At 36.6% G+C, this 26,327-nt stretch overlaps 1 protein-coding gene across 1 annotated transcript in view; it reads left to right on the top strand.

Moving 5' to 3' along the window:
• Positions 1–26,327, top strand: part of OTOGL (otogelin like) — a 141,375-nt gene that overhangs the window by 22,940 nt on the left and 92,108 nt on the right. The window contains exons 9-21 of the mRNA XM_027071177.2: positions 2,004–2,131; positions 2,495–2,601; positions 7,394–7,500; positions 7,716–7,841; positions 9,432–9,540; positions 10,719–10,765; positions 11,233–11,378; positions 12,538–12,661; positions 14,771–14,948; positions 18,456–18,580; positions 21,701–21,910; positions 24,391–24,556; positions 25,378–25,452. Coding sequence (XP_026926978.2) covers positions 2,004–2,131; positions 2,495–2,601; positions 7,394–7,500; positions 7,716–7,841; positions 9,432–9,540; positions 10,719–10,765; positions 11,233–11,378; positions 12,538–12,661; positions 14,771–14,948; positions 18,456–18,580; positions 21,701–21,910; positions 24,391–24,556; positions 25,378–25,452 — 1,648 coding nt within the window. The remainder of the gene's footprint in view (positions 1–2,003; positions 2,132–2,494; positions 2,602–7,393; positions 7,501–7,715; positions 7,842–9,431; positions 9,541–10,718; positions 10,766–11,232; positions 11,379–12,537; positions 12,662–14,770; positions 14,949–18,455; positions 18,581–21,700; positions 21,911–24,390; positions 24,557–25,377; positions 25,453–26,327) is intronic.

A 26,327-nucleotide genomic window follows, 5' to 3' on the forward strand; every position in this document is an offset into this window, starting at 1 on the left:
GCCTGTCCTTTGCTGATTAGATAAATCTTTAGAGGCACTGTGGTGGTTTGATTGAATGCCATCGAATGCATAGTTTCTTAACAGTGATTAAAATTGTATTTTCCCCTTCAGTCCTACTCATTCTTCAGGGATGACTTCACAAAGAAATGAGGCTTTTCAGAATTTCTGTGGATATAGAAATATTTTAATTGATTGTCTAGTTGAGATTCTGTTTCCATAATTCATGTTTATAGGCAGCTACACATCAAAATAGAAGCCTTGGTTTACTCTTGTTTTTCCCAACATAGTAATTAATAATCCTCATTTTCTCTCTTAGAAAGTGTTCCAATACAGACAAGAGATTATTTGTGGCATATTTTGCATGAAACATTTTAAATTTAGTTTTGCAGGCCTCCAGCAAACCAATTGATATGGATTTAAGGTCTCATAATAACCAACTTTCGTGACTCTTCTATTAATGTAATGTCATAAAAATAGCTAAATATGTGGTTATAAGCTGTATTAAAGTGAACTCTAAGGGACTGTCCAGGTTATCTAGTTACATTAAAATTTGTGCATAGATATTAAAATCAGTGGGCCTTTAGCTAGTATTTTTGGCCCTGCAGATTTTTCAAAAATGATGATGCTTTGAAATGAAATGTGACTATAAAGTTACTTAAAAGTAACATCAGTTTTTCCTGCTTAAAAAACAAAAAGTATATTAGATCAGGCCCAGGCTTGGTTCAGTGTGTAACATTTTCAACAGTATCAGAGATAATGAGGTAGGCCAGACAAACTTGAAATAATAACTAATAATGTATTTAAATTTTGCAACCCCCCTTTTATTTATTCATTCACTTATTTGGCAAATGTATTTAGAGCATCTACTACATGCCAGATGCTAAACAAAGGGGAAGCTTTGACACACTGTTGCCCTCCATGTAGAAGAAGACAAAATAAATAGAGACAAGTTAAAATATAAATTTTTGGGAGCAATAGCAGCTATGAAAACAAGAAGTTGTAAATGGAGATTAAGAGCAATAGAACAGTGTGTGTTCAGTGGTAATCCAGATCATGTGACAGAGAAGGCGTCTCTGAGGAGGTCGTATTAAACAGACACCTAAATAAAGTAAGGGAGAGAGCAGAGAGAATTTTGAAGAATGGGGAGCAAAAGCAAGAGCAAAGTGGGAACGAGCTTAAAAGGAGAACAGTGTGAGGCCAGTGTGACTGGGGTAGATTGAGCAGGAATAAGAGAGAAGAGGACAAGAGGAGTGTGTGGGGGGTGGGGTTGGTGTAGGAGGAGGGGAATCAGGGGAGCACGGGGGCCAGATCATAAAAGTCTTCCAGGCCACAGCAAAGTTTAGGATTTTATTCTAAGAGAATGAAGCATTCTTGTAGATGAACTCCCACAATAACCTGAACCCTTTGTGGTAGCAAGCAGACATGTTCCTCTCTTGAAGATGCTGAGAGAGAGAGAGAGAGATTGAGAGAGAGAGAGAGAGAGCGGTCAAATATGTGGCTTGGGATTTCTTACTCTAGTGGTGCAGAAGCTCGTCATCAGTGGTAGACAGTGTAAGTCTAAGTGGTGAGGAACCTAAAGTTCCCATCCGACAGCTGTCTTAGAGCTTCGAGATGTTACCGTGTTTGGTTCTGCTAAGCCTTTGAGATTTTAGTTTCATTCTTTGTCTGAACGTGGAGCAGGATTAAGATGAACACTTTCAGTCCCTCCTCTTGTTGCTCAAATGATGTTCGCTTTTGCTCTTCAATGTTATTCACTTTTATTTGGTACTTACGCTTTGTTCAATGTATTGTTATTACGCTAAAGTGATACTACCCCAGCATTACGCAGAGGCAAGATTCAGGAGCTTAAAGTAATGTTATCGTCTAATATCATTGGCAATCATTGGTAATGATAAAGTGGCTGAGTTTAACTTTCTGACCGGGAAGTTTATGTTGATGAACTGTGTTTGTGTAAAGTGATGCTATCACACATATTTTTGTGTGTCTGTGTTTGTGTGAAATAGAGGACTATATGGAAGACATTGCTATGTTTGCAAATAGTTGGTCGGTGCAAATTCCAGATGACACGAAATGTGTACCCACACCCTCAGATTTTCCAAATCCATGCTCCAGTGGAATGCCAGCATTTGAGGTAAATGTGATGTGAAGAGTTTGGGCACGTTGGATATAATTCACACATATTGTATTTGTATATTGAATATTAAGCATTTTTTGGTACAGATGCTACATACTTAAACACGGTTAAATTGAGGGAATGTAAGTGCAACAGGAACAACTTAAAGACATTTCAGAAAGAGTAATGTAACGAGTTTCATGGGAGCGGTACTCATGGTGCAAATATGTAGTTAGAAAAATGTTGGTTAAAACTTATGAGCGTAATTGCCTTCTGTTTCCTGGTAATAACAGAGACACCTGCAAGTAGATCAGTAGAAAAAACGTGAGTGCCCACGTATCCTTAAACATGTGCTGACGACTGCCATCTTTTTCCACACAGGCAATCTTCTTCAAGTGTCAGATACTGTTGCAGTTTCCTTTCTTGAGCTGCCATGAATATATTGATCCATATTTGTATATTGCCAGCTGTGTTAATGATCTTTGCAAGTAAGTGAAATAATTAGTATTTGTAATTAAAATTTCTTTATCCAGAAAGAAAAGCAAAAACCACTTCTGTAACTTAGACGTCTCAGCAGTTCACAAAACATCATGGAAATGTAAAACATAAACTGGCCTAACGTCTATTAAAAGCTTGCTGGATAATACATGCAATCTAAATGGTTTATATAAGCAGCATAAAAAGAAGCATTTCTTTTTTTTTTTTAATTTTTTTTTCAACGTTTATTTATTTGGGACAGATAAATTTATTTGGGACAGAGAGAGACAGAGCATGAACGGGGGAAGGGCAGAGAGAGAGGGAGACACAGAATCGGAAACAGGCTCCAGGCTTTGAGCCATCAGCCCAGAGCCTGACGCGGCGCTCGAACTCACAGACCGCGAGATCGTGACCTGGCTGAAGTCGGACGCCTAACCGACTGCGCCACCCAGGCGCCCCAAAAAGGAGCATTTCTTAAAGGTTGTTTGTTCCACTGATCGCTTTTAGAGTTTAGAGATTCCAACAGAGTCTTTCAAAATAATGTTTTGAAATGCACAAAATCAAACACACAAAATTACAAAGCAAACTGTATTGAAATGGAGTTATCAAAATAGTAAAAGAAATGAATTTATGATATATGTTTTTACATGCATTTCAAGTCTAACTATAACTACCATTTACGTGATCTCAGTAAATATTTTGAGATATCTGCAACAATTATAATTAGAAATGAAAACATTAAAAAGTGAAGTATGAGATATATTGTTGACAAAGTCACAGATATTGCTATGGACATTGTGATGTGTTGTCTATATGAGTAATTGATGCCAAATTTCAGTTAGAGGTTAGTGACAGTACACATGTAATCTTGACCCCATCCAAGGTCACCCGACTCTTACATTTTCTCCCAGGTTAAGAATACCTAGACTAGATGGTTGTCTAGGGAACAAATTTGGTGAGACCCATCATAATATGTTCCTGAATGTAGAACCCACTCTAAATTATCTATTATTGTAGTCTTTTCTACTATTGTTTTTCAAAAATTTACCAAGAGTATTTGATTTTGAATGTTCATCTTGAATGTTGAAGAATATCTCAAGATATTTTAATAAATTTGTATTTTTTGAAGAATCTCAAGATGTGGAAATGATACACGGGAACTTGTTGTAAAAGACTAGACTAATTTTTGATTGAGTAAAACCACTTACACCTCATCTTGTAGCCTGTAGCTTGTTGAGGCTTAAGTTTAGCAAAGGTGAGAACAAGGAGGGAAAGTTGAAGTAGTATGAAATTGTCTTATTTACAACTACTCTACTTTAATTAAATGGAGAGTACTATAAAATAATGAATATAATGATATTTTTCAGATGTGAAACTTATTTGGGATGCCTGTTAATTTTGAATGGAATACAGTTTTATCTTTATTTATATGTATAGTCTCTAAATTTTAGGGATTTATGAACTACTGCAAGAGTTTTGAAAGAGTTCCCTCTCTGCCTAAATATTGGGGACCGACCTAACTTAATATTTGACCACATTCTGTTCCCTATTCGGTTTTATTTTTTATTTAAGTGCTATGTTGTTATATCTCTATTCTTTTTCTCAGTCTCTTTTTTGTGGATCTTATCGGTGGTCCATGGTTTTAATCTCACTGTGTATATGTAATTAAAAATTGTGTTTATTCCACCATGATTCATTCTTTGGCTATTCTCCAGTAGTCTTTTCACTTGCCATTGGCATTATCATCTTTAGCATCCACTTCTCAGGTTGACTGAGATGAAATATTTTGGCAGATCTAGGAAAGTCATTTTCCCTTTACTAGGTAGGATATTGTTTGGTTGCTTCAGTTGCCAAAGTATCAGTGGCATAAATTAAATTGAAACATATTTTTCCCATATAAAGGTCCAAGTTGGTAAGCGATTCTGGGGTCATACCATGTGTCCACACCATGAATTTTCCAGTGACACAGCGATGCTATTGTTATGTCATCCCACAAGGCCTAGGGTGTTGTCCTCAATTTCACTGCCAGAACTGGCTTACCACTCCCACGTCTATAGTTTAGCACTTAGGAAGAGGGAAAATGAAGTAGAGGGCTGTTGGCAGCTTTTTAAAGAAAGAGTTCTGGAAGTTTCATGTATACTTTTAACCCTTTGGTCAGAACTTAGAAACATAGCCATGGACAGATGGCCATGTACATAGCCATGTACAGATGCAAAGACAGATGGGAAATATTGTCCTTGGCTGGGCAGCCATATGCTTCGCAAAAACTTGAGGGTTCTAATAATGAAGAGAAGCAGGCTCTGGAGACAAAAAAAAAAAAAAAAAAAAAAAAACCAACAAAAAAACCCAAAAATACAATCTCTGTTATACTCACTTCATCTGAAATTTCATCATTGAGGATTTAACATTTTTGTCTTTTGAAATTTTGATATCTGTAGACTTTAAGTTTTGAAATCCAATTGCTTTCTCCAGGGAAATAAAAATAGCAGGATAGAGAAATGCCTTTTACTGTTGAAATCAACTGATATCACCAGTGATATGTTTGAGGTGAAGAGGCCAAGTTTGGGGACAGAGCAGTCATGTCATACCAAAAGAAGGGCATTATAAATCAAGTAAGTGGGCCTTGATCAAATGGTAGTGAGAAGCTACCAGTTAGCCTTTTACTTGTCTCAATACTTCACTGAGGTCTAGACCTACCTACATCCTTTCTTTCCTGAAGGAGAGTCTCTTCATTTCTTACCGTAGGGGATGGCACCACAAAGATCCTATACAAGAAGAACATTGGGAATCTGCTGAACACAAATTCATTTCCTGCTTGCATTATGATAGTATATTGAATTCAATTCAACAAACTTTGCTTAGCATCAATTCTGAGCTGAGCATTGTGCCACATCTTGGAGAAACGGAAACCATTTAGACATGGACCCTGTCCTAGGAACTCACATTCTAGTGGGGCAGAAACAGGCCTCCAGCAATGACACATGCTCTAAATGTGAAGGGCAGTAGATGTGGAGAGGTTTGCTGAGTTTATCAGGGAGTGCCTTCCACAGTTCCACAAAGGAGATGCCATCTGAACTTATGCCCTCCTCTTTCTGCTTTTTAGAATGCTAAACCTAGAAGCAAGGGAATGCTTTTAACTTTGTCATGCCAAAGTCAATTGATTTGAAAACAATTATTATTTAATGCTCATTTTTCTTATGAAAGTTAACATCCAAAATGGAGCAAATAAGCTCATTTTCCCCTCAGCACACTGGAATAATAATTTCTTTCTTGCCCAATTGTGAATTTTTGTGTGATGCCATATATAATGGGCATGGCATGGATCCTAGAGTTAACACAGATACTTAATAAATGGTAGCTATTTTAATAATAGTTGCGTTGGGTTGGGAAACCAATATTCAGTTACTTTCTTAATTTTCAAAGCATCTATTAATTGTAGGAAACAATGCACATATTTTAATGTAAATCAGAAACTTATTATCTTTACAGGAATTCAACAATTTTAGCTCACCCTGTTTTTCAGAGAATTTTCTTGTTTGGCGGTTTAGAATATTTTCTGAGCTTTTGGAGTTTATATGCTCAGTCTCCTTTTCCTTCTAAAGCTCAATTAATTGGACTAGATAAGCTGCATGACTCCAATTACAGTAGCACAGGATAAGTGCAATTTGAGACAGGTGGCTTCTACAATAGAGATACTGAAAATGCTAAGGTTCACAAAATACAACATTCTTAAGGTCATTATCTTGTAAGATGTGTAACTATTTAATCTTAAGCTTGACTTGGATTGAAAAACAAGTCCACTACCTTATTATAAACCTTCCTTATTTTATAGGTGCTGTGTTAATCTGTTTGGGGAATTGGCAGACTTCTGATATTTGTCTGGGGAGCTTCCAGGGTTATTATAAGAAAACAGTGAGAGATTATTTACTCTTGGCAATATTATAAAAGTAACTAGCCTTAGTAATTCAAACTTGAAAGAATTGAAAATCTTTTATATCTTAAGTTAAATGCTATTTATTCAATCTTTCAAAAGTGCTGCAGTCTTATTAGTGTTGGTTTTATTGCAGCATGTGGACTATGAAGAGCATGGTATCTTAGAAATAATTTTCATATTTGATGCTTTTGTTGTGATAGAATTTTATCTATGGTAATGGGATTTATGGATGCAAATTTATAAATTTATGTTTATTAATAAATATTTAATATTTATTTCCCAAAAGGGCTGGGATGTTTTGTGCGGGAGCAAAGCAATACATACAAAAAGATTCTGGACAGAATGTCATAATTAAAATAGAAAATTTGGGGGGCACCTGGGTGGCTCATTCGGGTAAGCGTCCAGCTTCGGTTCAGGTCATGATGTTGTGGTTTGTGGGTTCAAGCCTCGCAATAGGCTCTGTGCTGACAGTTCAGGGCCTGGAGCCTGCTTTGGATTCTGTGTCTCTCTCTTTGCCTCTCCCCTGCTCACACTGTCTCTGTCTCTGTCTTTCTCTCAAAAATAAATAAAAACATAAAAAAATTGTTTTAATAGAAATTTTTTCCAGTACAGGTACTCTTTTGAACCAAAAGCAAAGTGGCCAAATTATTGAAATAGTTTGATGAAGACAATTTACTCAGGCCTGTGAGCTGTGATCTCATGCTTATATGTTTTCTGCCCAATCGTACATGGTATGTGCATGCTGACATCAGTTCATACTAGAATATTCACCACGCACGCAACATTTCTAGAGATCGGGAGCTCAAAGCTGTGGTTTCTGCCAATATTTCCTGTGTGACTGTGGATGGCTCTGTCTTTTCATTTTCCAGAACTGATGATGATGAAACCTATTGTCGTGCAGCCACCGAGTACGCGAGAGCCTGTTCCCACGCTGGCTACCCGATTCAAGACTGGAGAGATGACTTTCCAGCATGTAGTATGTTTTCTTATTTTCTAAACCCTGTGTATTTGTGTTAATTTCCAGTTTATCCTAGTACTCAAAACTGCCCCTAGGACTCAAAACTACTGATTTATAAGGATTTGTCATTGACCCAATAACAGTGGTAAACTTGCATACTTTTCCAAACACTATTTTTTTTGAAAGAGAGGTGAGTAAATTTGACTTATAGCTCCCCTGTTTGCCCATTTTAGCTGATAAATGTGATGACAGTTTCGTCCATCGGGATTGTATCAGTTGTTGCCCACCAACCTGCACATTTGAGAAACAGTGTCTTGGGAGCAATCTCCATTGTCTTGATGGATGTTACTGCGCAGATGGTAAGCACTTCATGAGAGAAATGGTGTCTGTACTCATGGAAACTAGTATCCAGTGATTGAAGAATCATATCATAATGTCCTCTCTCAGGACGTAGGGCTGTTGCAATTTTCCACCCTGGTAGGATTTGATCCTTGAAGTGATTAGGAAGAGTGGCAGCTTTTCTACTATGTAAATTTCCCAGGAAATTTGGAATCTGGAGTCCTGAAGTTAACCATGGCAAATCTTTTGTTCTCTTGGATATTTAAGGATATTTAATACTGTGCATATTTTCATGTTTTGAAGGTGAAAGCAAGTTTAAAAAAGCCTTCATATGTTGGCAGTATAGGATTTTAGTCCTGACGTAGTTTTAATATGTGAAATTAGAAGTAACATAGCAAGTGATACAGGTGAGATTTAAAATTAGGAATGAGGAAGGGAAGGAAAAATAAGATAAAAACAGAGAGAGAGGCAAACCCTAAGAGACTGTTAAAAACAGAAAAAACTGAGGGTTGCTGGAGGGGTGTTTGTTGGTTGTATGGGCTAAATGGGTGATAAGCATTAAGGAGGGCACTCACTGGGATGAACACTGGGTGTTATATGCAAATGATGAGTCACTAAATTCTACTCCTGAAACCATTATTACACTATATGTTAACTAACTTGGATTTAAATTTTAAATAATTTTAAAAATTAAAATACAGAAAATAAGCAAATTTGGAATGACTGCTATACTGATAGGTCTTTACAAAGAACACTGAGGATTTACTCAAACCCCTTTATTTTTACAGATTAAAAAAAATAGAATCCCAGAAATGTTAAGTGTTTTTCCTCACCTGATATGAGTGAGGACTACTTGGAATCAGATTTGTTAACCTCAGTCTGTTGGTCTGTCAGTGCTATTCAAAGTAGAATCTTTAGATCAGTGCCAGGCCTGAACCATTTGTTACCAGTCAATGATGCAATAAGGAATTTGAACCAGAATAAAAATCCATGTGCCAAAATATAAGTCAATGCTTCCTTATCCAGGAATTCTTACTCCAAAAAAAGGTCAGCTGAATGAAACACGTGCTTGGTAACACGGTTGATTTACGTTATGGCTCAACAAGCTTTACCGAGAGAGGTAGCAAATGCTGTTCCAATTCACTGGCCCTTTGAGTAGCACTACCTTGATATTTATTACCTGTGTGACAATACTGTAAATCTCTCACTTTGAGATGAACAGAAATTAAACCAAGAATATATGTTCTCTCTCTCCTTCTCTCTCTTCTTCCCTCAAAAGCAAGGAAATACTGTCTAGTTGCCTTTATTCAGTATAGTGAAACTTGAGTTTTTGATGGCAAGTCATGAGATAAGAAAATTTAAAATTACTGAAATGGATCCCTATTTTAAATTTAATTTAATTTAATTTTTTTCTGAAATAGACCCTTATAAGGTAGCTACTGATTGAGATAGAACCAGGTTGTCAGTAACCTCTTTGAAAGTAAAAAGAATTATATTTTCAGCACCTAGTGTGAGCGGGTGTTCGATAAAAGTTGGTTGAGTTATTATAGTCAAACAACACATTCTTTGTTATTTCTTTTGAGAATTTGATACATATTTTTCTTAAATAGGCCTCATAATGGAAAACGGGACTTGCATCTCCTTGGAAAATTGCCCGTGTAGTTTTCATGGATTAGCTTACTCAGTTGGTTCAAAAATTGAACAGGAATGTACTGAATGGTATGTTATTAATATACAGCCTATTATTTCTGGGTACCTGATTAGTTGACAACTTCACCATGACATATGTCTAAAGGAATGTACTTATTACTTATTTTCTTCCAAAAATTCCAAGACACAGTTTGCATCTTATTTAAAGGCTGGATGGGAGTAGGGCAGGGGGCTATACATAGTTTCATATTTTAAATATGAAAGCAAGTTCAGAAAAAAAAGCTAGAAAAATATAGAAAATTTATAATTTCTTTTATGATGTAATTCTCACTTCCCTTGATAATTCCATAAAATCAGAAACCTATGTAATGAGTCTGTTGCATTTTCTTGTTATTTGTAACCAGTAATCTGCATATATTTTTACCATTAGAACATAATGGTAATCCTGGCCTTCTCTACTGAGTACTTTAAAAAGTGACTCTCCAGATTGCCAATACATGGCCATCATTAGAGACATTTAGAATTTCTTTTTACATTAGCAGCTAAAACTATTTTAGGTAAGCATGAAGTCCCTCCAGGGAAGTCTTATAAAGAACAGGTGTAAATGTCAGCAGGCCCTTGTCTCTTTGCTGTCAGTGTGATATAACTGGCATGCAGGTAGATAAGCAACCACATTCTTAAATAATGATTTAAGCTCCTCCTCTTTAGAGACTGCTTCTATCCTTCTATCCTGCTTCCATCCTAAAAGTCTTTTTGATGGCAGAAGGCAGAATTTATCTTACATAAGAGGACATCTTTTCTCTCTCTTTAATGTCTGATGATCCTTAAAAGAAACTTTCTTGTTTTGCAGTAGATGAAATAACTTTATTAACTCTTTATGTATATTTCCCTCCTAATATAGGTAAATACTTTTTTGTACGTGACTTTTTTTTTATTTAGTTTAAGCAATGAGAGAAGGACATAAAACCAAAGCTCTCTGTTTGCGTAGTACTTTCATAACTGGCTATTCTGTATTCCCTTTGTGTCATCTTTAGTGATTTTTAAGTATGACACACAATAAACAATAATTTAGGTGCTGCCCAGCCCAAGTTTATCAGTTAATTGAACTTTTGCAGATATATTTTTCAAGTCAGATTATTCTGAACCTATAAACATGGTATGTATTGGTACATTAATCAATACATTGATGCAAACATTAATACAGTTTCTCTATACCAGTAGATTAATATTTTTATAATTTCATTTAGTGTGTGTGTTGGTGGAGTTTGGAACTGCACTGAACATGACTGTCCAGGTAATCTTTCAAAATGTTTTTAAAGAAAATGTCTCAATTTTCTTTGAATTGAAGAGGGAGATGGCAATGATGTTTATGAGTTCATCTCATATATAACAAGAGATGTAATGATCCATAAATTCAGATACTGAGAGGATAAATGGAAAATTGAACAAAGGATAGCTTTGACCAGGTGACTGGTCAAAACTTATTGATGTAGTATAAATATTACAAAACCTAAAAAATACATTGAGCTATCCTTTAATAAATTTTGAATTAAATTTAATAACATAATCTAGTAAGTTTGTCAGACGAGTACATTTTAAACACTTTATCTATTCTTTTTGATGAATGATTATTTACCCTAGTCAACTTCCTGCTTTTAAAAAATAAACATAATTTCTTTCTCTGCCTTCTCCTTCTTCTCTCTCTCCTTCTCCTTTTTGTTTTATATATATTTTTTTAATTTTTATTTTTTATTTTGATAGTACAATGCTCCGTTGTGGGTGATTCTCATTTTACAACGTTTGATGGTCGACATTATTCTTTTATTGGAATGTGCCAGTACATCCTTGTGAAAGGAACTGGAAAAGATAAATTCACAATTACTTTACAGAAAGCTCACTGTGAACAGGTAGGAACATCTCAAAATGGCCAGAAGAATTTTTTTGTTTTTGTTTTATTTTGTTTTGTTTTGTTTTGTTGTTGTTGTTTTTTCACTCAAGCTCCATTCTAGGTCAAGAGTGGTAATACGTAATATGGTAATAGTGGTAATATGAATGGGAATGTAAATTTTCTGCGAAAATCATTGTTAAGATGCTTCACCATTCTACCTATGACAAAAAATGTTGCTAACTAATCTGTGTTATACTGTTGCTTATATGACACATCCTGATTTCAGATATTAAAATATGAAAACAAATATGTTTTAGATTAAATACCATGTATCTAATTGTATTTTCTTTAAAAATGGAATTTATATGTATACTTTTTTGAACATTTCATGCATAACTGCACAATGGACCTAAGTTTTTGGTTACTTCGGAAACCACTATTTTAAGGAGATGATTTTTGACAGGACTGAGTCAGCTTCATGTTTTCTAAATAGATTTGATGGATTTCTTAGCATACTGGAATATTTACTTTAGATCTTTTCTTCAAATAAATACATCAGTTATTTGTAAAGACACACAGATTTTCCTCTCTTTAAATCAGGTAGTCAACATTTTGCAGAAATCTTTAATTTTCTAGTTTTATTCCAGTATGAAATGGTTATTTCCAACAAAAATTCTGACCTACTTTATTTGCTTTTTCTACAGCTTGATTTTTTTTTTGCAGTATATCAGAGTCCAAATAAATTTTCTACATAGAATCCCAATTCTCTTTGTTCTTTTACTTATTGAATTTTTTATGTTTAGTATTCCACTTAAATGTATTGGAGAGCTATATTAATAATGTGCTATGAAAAACATAACTATTGGCACTTTGTTGAGAACATTTTTATTTAATGTTTTATGTACAATATAGGTAGGTGTATGGTATACTTAATGTACTATATAAATACAAATTTTATTGGTAATGGGGCTATATATTATATGTTAAGTACTTTATTATATTACTTATACTCAAGCCTTCTATATACCAGGAATTCTTATCTATGTGCACTCTCTTTCTCCTTTCTTCTTCCTTCTCTCTCTCTTGCTTTCTCCCGTTCCCCTCTCCCATCATCCCTATCTCTTTCTGTGTCCTATTTCTCTCTCATTCCTTTAACCAATCACTTGATTTTTATGCAGAACCTTGGCTTGGTCTGCCTTCAGTCTATAACTCTAATTCTGGAGGATGATTTTAACAAACAAGTGACCCTTAGTAGAGGAGGACAAATCCTTACCAGTCCTAACCAAGGCTTCAATCTGAATGGTAAGAAGCAATGCTAATGATGTACTTGCCTTACATTGACAACAGCAACAACATTAACAACAACAACAACAACAAAAAAAAACAACAACAACACAACCTGAATGAAGTCTTCTCCCATTGGCTGACTAACCTAACATTTGAGGGCCTATGTGTTGCCGGGTCCTCAGCTAGAGACCTCAGAGATTACCATGTCTATGGGAGCTAGTGTTCACCTCAAGTGGCCTAGAGTTTGCAAGGGGAGAGGTATAACAAAACAGCCACTTGCATAAAATATAACAAACTCAAAGACATGTACAGGGACTCTGGGGATCTAAGTGAGTACAGCTCACCCAGCCTTGGGCAGGAATGTGCAGGTACAGTCAGGCAAGTTTTGACATCAGATACATCACCTCTGAAGAGGTGACGTCTCGTTCAGCATTCAAAGCTGAGGATTGTCAGGGTGAAGGAGGTGGGAAAAGTGTTCCATGCAAAGCAAGGAGGTAGAAACCGTGCAGTATGATTAGGGGAAACTATAGCTAGTTTGGGACTGCTAGAGCCTGAAGAGGGTAATGGAGAATGTCCAGACATGAGACTAGAGAAATAGGTGGGGGTGACACTAAGGAAAACCTTATATGCAGAGCATTGTTATGGTTTTCGTGTTCCTGCCTGTGTTCTAGCATAGTTATTATTAACACTCTCTTTCATTCCCAGAGATGTCCCAATTTGTATTACAAATTACATGGTCATGCTATTCATTGTCATGCTAAGGGTGTTGAACTTGGTATGAAATTGAATATGAAATTATCATTATTTGACCATTTTTATGTACAAAGATAACAAGCTCATATGGTTCAACCAAATAAATAATAAGTTTCAGTGAGAAGAATGATAGTCTGTCTTTCTTTCTTTCTTTCTTTCTTTCTTTCTTTCTTTCTTTCTTTCTTTCTTTTTTGGTAGACTACTATGGCAACTCCGTGGAAGTGGCTTTAAGAGAGGCTGGCAGGAAACATGGAGGACAGTTAGGGTGTTACTGAAGTCAGTCATGCAGGGAATGAGGAGGAACCAGCGTAAGGCAGTGACAGTGGAGATGGAAAGAAGACAGATTGAAAACATTTAGGAAAAAAAAGTGGTCTGAACCTAGTGATGGATTGGATCAGGGCTGGTTGGGGAAGGGCATCAAAGGCACGATGTGATCAAAGAATGGTTCTTAGATTTCTGGGCGTGGTGACCAGATTGGTGGCAGAAATTGTGATAGGGATACAGGAGCGACTCTCATGTTGGCAGAAGTCATTAGTTCATACTTGAACACAAGTTTCTTGTCTCTTAAGGTGCCTGGTAAAAATGGTGGCTCTAAAGTGCTGTGCTCTCCTTTTTACTGATAATCTCAGGTGAATGCAGAAGTTTTTAGGAAAGTACCACTTCCTTATTGAAACATCACCAGTTTGGGGAAAATTACACACACACACACACACACACACACACACACACACGCACACACACGGGAGTTAAGAAAAAGAGGTCGGACGTCAAATGCTAAGGACTGTCCACACCTGCAAAGAGATGCTAGCCAACTGAAGTTACATGTGGACATGACAATCTATTAAAAAGATCTGCTGAAGTCTTAGAAAGGAGAGACAGAAGGGAAATAGGAGAAAAGAATGCACAGGGTGGCAAAAATTGGCTCTGGAGCAAAGGAGCAGGAACTGGGAGCCTTCCTGCTTCATGTCCCTCTCTCTCTCTCTCTGTCTCTCTCTCTCTCTCTGTGTCTCTCTCTCTTGCGTATTTATTTTGAGAGACAGAGTGAGCGAGCATGAGCAGAGGAGGGGCAGAGAGGGAGAGAGAGGGAGAGAGAGAGAGAGAGGGAGAATCCCAAGCAGGCTTCCCACCACCAGCATGGAGCCTGATGCAGGGCTTGAACCCACAAACTGCAAGATTATGACCTGAGCCAAAACCAAGAGCTGAATGCTTAGCCAACTGAGTCACCCAGGTGCCCCCCTTTTAATGTTTCAAGTTTTTATTGAAATTCTAGTTCCCAGTCTCTTGAAAGAAGAGTTCTGGCGTTATACTCTAGCATTTCAGAACACTGTCTATGAGTCTCAAAGCTGATTTACGTATGTTCTTTTCCCGCAGGAATTGTTGAAATTCAAACTCTGTCATCCTTATTTATTCTTCTAAAAACCACATTTGGTTTAAAGATTCTGTTTGCTATAGATGGGGAAAGAATTTACATTCAACTCACTAGCGCCTGGAAAAGAAGAACATTAGGGCTGTGTGGCACTTTTAATGACAACATAAGGGATGATTTTCTGTAAGTATGATTCCTGAATAGCTAACATGATTTAATGACTAGTAATTTGGAGGAATCAAATTCTTTCATTAGAAGTGTTTACTTAACTAGTAATAGCTTAGTCATCACTGTTCCAAGAGCTTTATATGATCATCTATTTAAATTTTAAAGCAATCCCCTAATTAGCAGCTGTTTTATAAAGAAACTCACTGAGACCCTCAAAGCTCAAAGTCATTTAGCTCAAATACGGTGGGGCTGGGCTGTGAATTTGGGTGGTACAACTCAGAGCCCGTGGAATAAGGACCTGTTATTCTCTCCCCTGCCACCTATCAAACTTAACAGTATTTTATTTTTCAATGTGCACTGCTTTTTAAAAATCTTAATATCATTTGGCATTAATGATAGTAAATTTTACCTTTAAAATATTGATATCATTTGGTATGAATGATTCCTCTGAAGTAACATTTTGGCAGCTAAGTTAAATGAATTTTATGATCGTTGGTGTTTCATCAGAAGAAAAGCAATACAGTACAGTTGTACCCCTTGTACTGATGACGCAGTTTCACTTACTTCTGAAAAGACAGTGTATGATTTAGTGTAAATGCTTTGGGCACCTGTTCTTGAACTAAGCACTGTGGGACAATTTAAGCAGTATCACATGGTTCGCATCCTCAAGGACCTTGTATTGCAGATCAGGAGGGGATAACAGCCTTTAAGAAATAATGAGGTCAATGCAAGGTATTAATCAACAATATATATAAAAACACTGAGGTAATTTCAAAACGTTAAATGTTGAGCCATGTGGTCGTGGACAGGGTAACAAAGGAACGTCTCATGAAGAAGCCATTCCCCGAATACCATAGTTTTTAAAACACTTCTGCATATTTTTCCTATTTGGGTTTTTTCCCACCACCTAATCTTTCTTGTGAATTCTGATTTTATTGTTCAAACCAATTCAGACTCTATTTGCTTCAAAACAGGAGCTCATATACCACCAGACAAAGTTCATTTTGGCTCTGTTATCCATGAAACTCTGTCTTTATGTCTGGTTTCCATTTAAAACTATGAAGGCTTTGAGAATAAGGATGAACCCCTCAATCCTTCTGTTCTTAGGAACCCGCATAGAGTCTTTTTTTTAACTTGTTTTATTTTTTAGTTTTTAAAATTTACATCCAAATTAGTTAGCATATAGTGCAACAATGATTTCAGGAGTAGATTCCTTAGAGCCCCTTACCCATTTAGCCCATCCCCCCTCCCACAATGCCTCTCATAACCCTCAGTTTGTTCTCCATATTTATGAGTCGCATAGAGTCTTATATGCAGTAGACAGTTGAACTAAATGGTGACAGGGCTTTTAGTAGGGCTCCAAGAAAAGAATTTGGAGGGGCAAGGAGAACTAGCATTTACAATTTTAAATTTCAAAAGACAATTTCTTTTACCTTTTCTTCTGTGTGACTAATTTGTTCTTAGGTTATTTAGTTCTTTATGCTTCATTTGTTTGTAGGTCAGAATATCAATATCTTTATCAGATTCATGAAACAGACTATATTAAGTGGCTTGGCTAAAATGTGCAGAAAAGAAGTTTAAGCCTTCTTTCTCTTTCTTGTTTATCATAATGGGTTAGCAGTCAGTGTTTAACAGATGGCAGATCTGTCTGCCTCTTTCTCAGGCACCAGTCGCCTCCATGTATAAACATTCAGGCATGATAACAGTGCAGGATAATATTTCAGAGTCATAGATAACTTTTGAACGTTGTTTAGCTTTCTAACAAAACAGTTAAAATTCTTTACTTCATAGAGGTTAATGCGAATCTGCAAACATAGTGGAATGGAAAATATTCATTACTTGAAAATCTTATTACAGTAATTTAAGTGTGTTGAGCCCAAACATTGTTTTATAAAATGAAAACGCAATAAATAAATGGGTCTACATTTTAGTTCCTCCTCTTTTTTGTATTTATTAAGTGGATCAAGTGAAATAAGAGAGTCCATCTCTGAGTCCATTCCTCCTGGAAACCCTGGCTACACCCATCACCTTGACCTATTTTATTGTCCTTTGAAGCGTTGAAGAGAGAAGGAGAGGGGAGACAAAGCAAAGAGCTAGTGCTCTTTAATTTCTTTGAGTCTCAGTGTTCTTGTTTGAACAAAATGAGATTTTGGATTAGGTGTTTGTTATAATGCTTTAGAGTTCTAGAATGGTTTACTTTTGAGGAATTGGGAAAGAGAAAGGGTGGGGACAGGGGATGAGCATTGTGGAATGGCTTGTGAAGCTCCTTTTTATTCTCCTCTCTCAGCTTCCGTGGTGAGAAGCTCCATATAGTTGCTAGTGGCTGAGGTCAGTGGTAACCAAAGTAGCTAATTTAGTAGGACAATATAGACAGCTGAGATAAAGCCTACTCTACTATTTGGCCATCTTGTTGGGGCTTTCATTAGTCAAGTATTGCTTGGTCAAAGCTTCCTACAGGAGATCTAACCCAATCTGATCCTTTTTTTTTTTTTAATGTTTATTTATTTTTGAGAGAGAGAGAGACAGAGTGTGAGAGGTAGAGAGAGAAGGAGACACAGAATCTGAAGCAGGGTCCAGGCTCTGATCTGTCAGCACAGAGTCTGACGTGGGGCTCAGTCTCACAAACCGTGAGATCATGACCTGAGCTGAAGTGGGACACTTAACCAACCGAGCCACCCAGGTGCCCCTCCAACCTGATTCTTTAGGTCGCTTTGACAATGTCTGGTACAGTGTCTAGTCAGGATTGTCACTTATTAAATAATGGTTGATGAGTTATTAAACCTTGATTAAGCCCCTGCTGGTGGGGGCATTTTAGTGTTTGTCCCTTAAGTGTTATTGTGTTTATAAGCCTGGTGTCAGAAGGGTAGATGTTTCTCTTCCATTTTGGTTTGCTGAGGATACTGAAGTGAGCAACTTTGGGTGAAGTGGGGCTTTCATACCATCTTCCCTCAATTTTCTTTTGGTTTGTTTGCCTAACTTCAGGATGGAACCTCAGTATTTCAGTCCTCATAATGGAAATTGAAATACTGAATCAAATATAGGATATTTATATTTGGGACATTTGTCTTTACCCTAAAAGAATCATGTGAGCTACCTGCATCTACCTCTCCCCATGCACCCTAAACCACACACACATTAATGATTTGGTTGTGTGAATGATGTTTCATTAAATTGGTGAGAAGTGGAGTTTGAATCTTGGCTCTGACGCTCACCCGCTGAGTCAATGTTAATATTTCTCTGAGCTTCTTCTCTCCTTTCTCTTTAAAATGGGAATCATATTTTCTTCACAAGCCTGAGGCAATTATTAAATAAAACCATATATGTTCACAATTTGACCCATTATAAATTCTTAATAACCGGAAGCTAATATTGCACATATTTTTTAAAAGATAGAACATTTTAAGCTCTAAGTTTTCTTTGTAAATTAAAAAAAAATTGTATTCTCCATTTTCAATATTTGAAGACTATGAAGAAATGAAATGAATGGGAGAGGCTAAGATGCATGTTATCTTTGCTTTTTAGGTCTCCATCAGGCATGATAGAAGGCACCCCTCAACTTCACGCGCATGCTTGGAGAGTTTCCTCCACTTGTTTTGCACCTGTTCATGTTCCTATGGTGGACCCCTGTAACATTAATCAACAAAACAGTAAGTCTTTCTTCCTGCATATAAACCTGGAGGACAGTTCCATGTATTACTGTCATCTTAGACAATTCGATAATTAGATATGCCTCTTTAAGTAATCTAGGTTATTTTTTATAAAGAACTCCAGAAAATGACTATCTTGTTTCCTGGTTTGCATTCATAAATTTACTTATTTTAGGTGTTGACACCTAAATCCCTAAACTCTTCACAAATGTAGGCTAGCATTTTGGAGATGCAGTTATAGTCTTGTGATATTTGACTTGAGCTCCACAGTGTGACAGCTCATGTGGATTCTTCTATTGCTATCACATTCATTACCGGCTCTTACTCAGACAGCATGCTATGACTTCATAAGCAGGGGCCAGCGATTCAAGGAGGTCTGTGCCATCAAGTGTGCAACAATTTGAGAGGGTCATGCTCCAGAGTTCCAATCTGCAATGACAGTGTAACAAACAATGCCAAGAATTTATCCTGTACTTGTTTTTTTTTTTTTTTATGAAAGCCACTGCAAACCATGTGAAAGTCTATTTCACTCATCAATAAAATGAGATGTATTGTTATATACATATATTTTGCAAAATGACTATGAAAAAATTAATATGTATGCTTAAATAAATATTTTTATAATTTTAATTTGTTCCTTTAATTGTTTTGGCTAATTTATTGTTTCTAGGTAGCTATTTTTTATACATTATTAATGTTGTTGGAGTACCTATACAAACCCAGTACAATTTCTGGAATTTTTGGTGATTGTTTGGGAGGAATCTTTTGATTATTACATGATCCTTAGTATTAATTTATAGTTTTGATGTACTGGAAAGAATATAAGATAATGCTTTCAGTGCTGCTAGCTTTTTGTCTAAGCTAGGTTCTAAACTTGTAAAAGATTGTTAACTTCTGTGGTCATTTTTTCTATCTGTAGTAAGAGTATTAGGCTAAAGTCTTGTGGTCTCTATAATTCAATAATTTTTTTAAAAAGTTTATTCATTTATTTGAGAGAGAAAGAGTGAGGAAGGCAGGGGATGGGCAGAGAGAGAGAAAGAGAGAGAGAGAGAGAGAGAGAGAGGGAGAATCATAAGCAGGCTCCATACTGTCAGTGCAGAGCCCAATGTAGGGCTCAATCTCACAAATGGTGAGATCATGACCTGGGCTGAAATCAAGAGTCTGATGCTTAACTGACTGAGCCACCCAGTTGCCCCTATAATTCAATACTTTTAATCTCACTCCCATTCAATGATACTTTCCCCCCTATTCTGTCTTAAAATGTCTACTAATAGATTCCCTTCTCCTTCAATTAGTCTTGCTCAGTTTGTTTCTAACTTTCTCAATTCTCTCTTTGATATTTCAGCAACTTTATTTTTTGTTTTTTAATAACATGTAAAAGCTGGAGTAGAGTCCAAATGGCAAATTCAATTTCCCTCTGGTCTTTTCTTTATGACCTCCCTGTTACATGCCATTTTATTACGTATATATTTTATCATTTATCCCCCTATCTCATGTCTTCTATGACATATATTTTAGATATAATCCTCCTTCAATTTTGTCGTGACCTACTTTAAAAATTTCAAATAGGTAAATTTAGAAAAATCCCCAGAGAAAGGAAAATAAATAAAAGCCAATAATTCTGAAGGATATTTTTTCACAAGGATCTTCTTGAATCACCCTTTTACTTAATGTTAGTAGGAATATTTTTTGATCTACAAATCCTTAAGGCACACGGTAAAAGCCCCACTGATGTATTGCTTTGCTTTGGCATTCCTGGGGATTAGAAGAATGCATGCCAACACAATGCTGTTATAGTCTAAGTTACTTATTTTCGTATACAGTGCAAAAATATAATACTCAGACAATTACCATGTGTTTCCTTACCAAAATAAGTATATTTAAAATATGCAACAAAATACATTCAGGTGTTTTTTTTTCTTTTAAATTCCAGCTAGTTAACATATAGTGCAATATTAGTTTCAGGTGTAGAATTTAGTCACTTCTATACAACACCCTTGTTGTGCTCATCCCAAGTGCCCTCCTTAATACCCATCACCTATTTAACCCTTCCCCCCACCCATTTCCCCTCCAGTAACCCTCAGTTTGTTCTCTAGAGTTAAGAGTCTGTTTCTTCGTTTGCCTCTCTTTTTTTTTTTTTTTTGGCTCCTGTGTGCATTATCCTGTGTGCATATGGTATTTGTCTTTCTCTAACTGGCTTATTTTGCTTAGCATAATACTCTCTAGTTCCACCCATGTCATTGCAAATGGCAAGACTTCATTCATTTTTACGGATGATTTTTTTTTTTTTTTTTTTTGGAGAAAGATGGGATCTAGATTGCTGTGTCAAACTTGGTTACTCCTATGATTCTATTTGGTCATTCTCAAGGGAAAAGTCAAGAGATTTCAAGAAGTGATTACATAGACCTATATTTCATAGCCTTTAGTATGTGGCCCAACCCCTAATTTCTATTCATTATTCATTTATTCATGCATTCATAGATTCATTTATCAAACATTGTTGTCAGACATTGTGCTCTATCCATTGTGTCTTGTGCAGACATTGTATTCAATGACTATATGGCAACTGGCACATTACCATTTACCCCAGAGACTTTGTTGGAATGAGATGATTCCCAATCCTTCCTGGATAATTATGTATTTCAGGGAGTTGCCATAGCATCTACAATCTGGCACCACTATTATTGTGTGTGGCTGTCTGGAGATAAGCCTTCCAATACTCACCAATTCTTTATAGCAGAATTAGGGTGATTTTCTATGATGATCCTTGGGCAATGGGGTGATTGTGGCCATTTATATTGGCCCTTCTGTAACTCATATTATTCAGGTATAGCACAATATTTTTTTGCTAAAAGATTATTAAATATGGATTCAGTGCTGCCACCAATATTATTATAAGTAAAGATAAACCAACAAAATAGTATAAATGGAAAATATTGGCTCTTGTTGAAAATAATAGTCAATTCAGTACTTCCAGGAAAGCAAGATGCTTGGATAGTTCTGGAATTTGGTACTTAAGGGTAAGATCTAGACTAGTAAATGAGGTGCTGATGTTTTTGTTGTTGTTGTTGTTATTTATGTATGTATATATGTATGTATGTATGTATTTTTGTCTTTTAGTTGGATACGCAGCACACTGTGATGTTATCCACCAGGAGCTCTTTGCTCCTTGCCACATCTACATTAGCCCGGGACTATACTCTCAGCTGTGCCGCCATGATGCATGCAAGTGTGGAAGCACCTGTCTATGCAATGCTCTTGCCCACTATGCCTACCTCTGTGGCCAGCGTGGTATCAGCATCGATTTCAGAGCTCAGATTTCATTCTGTGGTGAGTATGATAATGGCACAGATAAAGATGATCAGATGACACTTTAGAGATTTTTGCGTTGGTAATTACTATGTTTTTTTTCTTTTTAAAAGAAAGGTCAGTGTCGCCTAAGATATTTGGAATATGAGTATAGTGTGCAAACCTGAAAAACAAATGAAATACTTCATTTCTTAAAATTGGATGTATATTGGATAAGACACCAATAATTTTTTTTGCTGTTTTTAATATGAGCATTATTAGAGTTGTAACTGCATGGTTTGAGGTATGGAATGGAAATAATGTGAAAAGTTAAAAAAATTATCATAGAAATGTCATATCTAAGTATTGGGAAGTATGGAAAAGCATTATGTGATATGGTAACACAGGTGATTTGTAGTTAAATAGGTAAGTTATACAACAGGTAATTATCTCATGGTTTTGGTGTCTGTTGTCTCATTCATGGTAGATTGTTCCCTTTCTTTTTCTTTTAAATTAATTAATTAATTAATTAATTAATTAATTAATGACACAGAGAGAGAGAGACAGACAGACAGAGAGACAGAGAATCCCAAGCAGGCTCTGCACTGTCAGTGTGGAGCCTGATGGGGGGCTTGAATTCATGAACCGTGAGACTGTGACCTGAGCTGACATCAAGATTGACATCAGATGCTGACATCAGATGCTTAATCAACTGAGCCACCCGGGTGCCCCGACTGTTTCCTTTCTTTATGCGTTCTATAATTTTTTTATGAGTTAATCTTTGTTAATCTACCCTGCCACTTTTAGTGTCTTTTATGACCTGGATTTTAGGACCATCACTTTCTCCACCCCCTCCCCCTAAATGTTTCATAAAACTTTTTCCTATCACTCCAGGGGTATCACTGGCCAGTTTTGATATTAATTTCTCAGCTTGGGTTTTCTAAGACAAAAATAATGTCAGTATAAAAGTAATGTAGATGCCTATGCCACACTGTACAGGTTGTAGGTCTGGGATTTGATTTCTCAGAGGATAACTTTATTTCATCATAGGCCCCACAGAATTAGAGAAGCTTTCCTGGTATCTTCCTGTACTATGATCAGATTTCTTGTAGTCCGGGAGTTGGCAACTGGCACCCTTCGGCTTTCTATGTTTTTGTAAATAAAGAGTATTGCCCATAGGTTTACACATTATCAATGGCTGCTTTTGAGCTACAAGGGCAGAGTTGAATAGCTGTGACAGAGATAGTATGACCTGCAAAGCTGAGGCCATTTACCATTTGGCCCTTTACAGAAAAAGTTTGCTGATCTCTGCTCTAGTACAGCTCTCAGCTGAGGACCCGAGGGTCCAAATTAAAGTTCTCCCAGTTCCTCCCTTGCTTTGTGAAGGATAAGCTCTCATTTTCTTTTCCACATGAGTTAAATGTAAGGCTCAAGATTACCTGGACCCATTATCCCTCTTTCCTCTAAATTCTGGATTTTATTTCCCTCTTCTCATGTGGTACCTGAGGAGATGAGCCCTCCCCCATTGTTTTCCTCACAAGATCGGTTATACATTTAACATAATTTCAATTATGTTTTATCCAGCATTTTCTAGGTTTTATTTTTAGAGGTGTGTTTTTAGATTATTTTCCTTAGCCTAATTTTGGTTTGGTCTAAAGAGATATTGGAAAGATTTAGAAAAAAAGTATGAACACAATTCAGATAGTGAAAAGTAAAAGCTATGAGTATGGATCATTTAAGTCAAGTTTTGCCTTATTTGTAGGAGACTTACAGTTTACTTAGGTTTAAATAATGTCACCAGCAAGATGATGTCAATATAGCAGTGAATACATCTAAAATGTGACATCAGGAAGGTTATTTGGACATGTAAAATACCTTAAATATTAAAAAATATGGTATAGGCTATTAAAGACTGTTAGGGAATGTCACATTAAAACCGTTTCAAAAGAGGATACGTCTGTTCCACTCCTATTGAGGCAAATACAGTTGATCATTGAACAATGTGGGAGTGAGGGGCACTGATCTCCCACCCACCCACAGTCAAAAACCGCTATAATTTTTGACTCTCCCGAACACTTAGCTACTAATCACTTACTCTTACCCACAAGTCTTTCCGATAATATAAACAGTCAATAAACACACATTTTGCGTATGTATTATGTAGTATATTCTTACAATAAAATAAGCTAGAGAAAAGAATGTTAAAATCATAAAGAAAAGAAAATACATTTACTACTATTCTGTATTTGTTGAAAAAAATCCAAGTGTAGGTAGACGAACGCACATAGTTCAAACCTGTGTTGTTCAAGGGTCAGTTGTAAGCATTTTATTTATTTATTTGCTTATTTATCTATTTGCTTATTTGTTTATTGTTTCTGTTCCAAGCCTCTATAATGTTCTAAGCTTATTGATGTAATATATCTTTGTTTTTCATAACTTATGTCTATCATAGACCTAGAACCCAGCGTAAATGCCTCCGTACCCTGTGACAATTCTTCTCAACTGATGCTCCTTCGTCCTAGGGGTCGTGTGTCAGAAGGGAATGCTGTACCATCACTGCTCTTCCTTCTGCCGCCGCTCCTGCACAACTCTCGCTGCCCCTGAGCAGTGTAACGATGACTGTGCAGAGGGCTGCAACTGTCCTGAAGGCAAATACTATGAAGACACGCTTAGCTTTTGCGTGCCCATGTAAGTCACCGGAATGGGTGGGCAGGATCCAATGTTTCTCTCTCCTTTTTCCCAACAGGTTAAATGGAGTTTCATGCTTGTTTCATTTCTCTCTCTCTCTTTTTTTCAAATTTGATTGACTCAGCACCATTTACTGGAAAATAAATTTTCTCCACTATTGAACAGCTACTTTTCCCTAAAATAAGTGTGCGTATATGCAAAGATCTGCATGTGAGTTGTTTCATTAATGTTTCTTAATGTCTTTACCTTTACTTACTTGTTTTTTTTAACCCTGTACATGTTTACTAGCCGCAGGAAGAGCTAAGAAATGTGATGGTTCATCCCAAAGTTTATTTCTACTTGTTTTAACCATATCAAAATTAATAACAAAGTTTGTTTCACAGTCACATGACAGTGCTTTTAGGAGCAAGATTGGACTGTCTATCAGGACTCAGAAATTCCTCCGATCTCATGTGAGATATAGGCTTTTGTCTTATAAGCTGAAATGATGTATCAATTGTTTTTCTCTGAAGTGCATTCAGGGACATTTTTTTTTTTTTTTTTTTTTTTTTTTGCGACGGAAACAACACAGTCTGTACTGTGACTAAGACGTTACAGAATTTGTAATATAGAAAATACAATCTGGAAGTACACAGGACTCCAGATGTAACCAGTTCCTACCATTCATATAACAGAATTGCATGCCAGCTCCTAGAATAATGTCATCTTTAGAGTATGCCTCAGAGTTACCAATTCAGAGCATAATGTCTGCTTGATTTTAGTGTTTTTTTAAAATTAATATCCCATTTTATTAACTTAACCTTTTTTTTTTATTATTACAGATTTCACTGCCGGTGTCACTACAGGGGCAGCGTTTATCAACCTGGGGAACTCATCCCAACACCGTCGGGCTTATGGTAGATTTTAATGATGGGGATGTACTTGACAACATGTACTAATACAATTTTTTAATCAAAACTGTAAATTTAAATGTGACTTCTGTAATTTCAAATATACAGATAACTTTAATGTGGCCTTTTAGGCCATATATTTTTAAAATTTTTAATGTTTTATTTTTATTTTTGAGAGACAGAGAGAGAGACAGAGAGACAGAGCACAAGTGGGGGAGGGCAGAAAGTGAGGGAGACAGAAGCAGGCTCCAGGCTCTGCGCTGTCTGCACAGAGCCCGATGTGGGGCTCGAACCCATGAACCGTGAGATCATGACCTGAGTCAATGTCAGACGCTTAACCGACTGAGCCCCTCAGGAACCCCTAAGCCATATATCTCTTACATTTCAGCAGGGAATGCCCAAGTCTTATGCTCATAACTGCAGAAAACAGTTACGAATTGAAGCGACATGGAAGCCCTTTAATTAATTTGGTTCTCAAATAGAAGTATGGCAAGTTGCTGAGAGGTTTCAGTTGGCCTGAACCACATCACACACTGGAGTCAGTGAACCCCCTCCTTAGTGACGTCGATCCTAGTGAGATAACACTTATCCATGGCTAACACACTTTCCTGTTGTAAGCTGTTGGTTGAAAATGAGGACACATCCATGCAGCAGTCCACACTTACTTTCATCCAACTCCTAAGCTCCCTCTTTCAGTGGCACCAGAGGAACACCTGACAGAAGATAATAGTAACAGTAATGATAATAATAATGTTACCTGGCTGTTTCCGTGCACGTTCTGCAGTCCTGGTGCCATTCTACACGTTTTATGTCTATTACTAAAACACTCATCACTGTACCCCTAAGAGATTGGCACTGTTGCTTTAGCCCCAGTGTGCAGG

Source organism: Acinonyx jubatus, chromosome B4 (assembly GCF_027475565.1).
Source record: "Acinonyx jubatus isolate Ajub_Pintada_27869175 chromosome B4, VMU_Ajub_asm_v1.0, whole genome shotgun sequence".
Taxonomy (NCBI): domain Eukaryota; kingdom Metazoa; phylum Chordata; class Mammalia; order Carnivora; family Felidae; genus Acinonyx; species Acinonyx jubatus.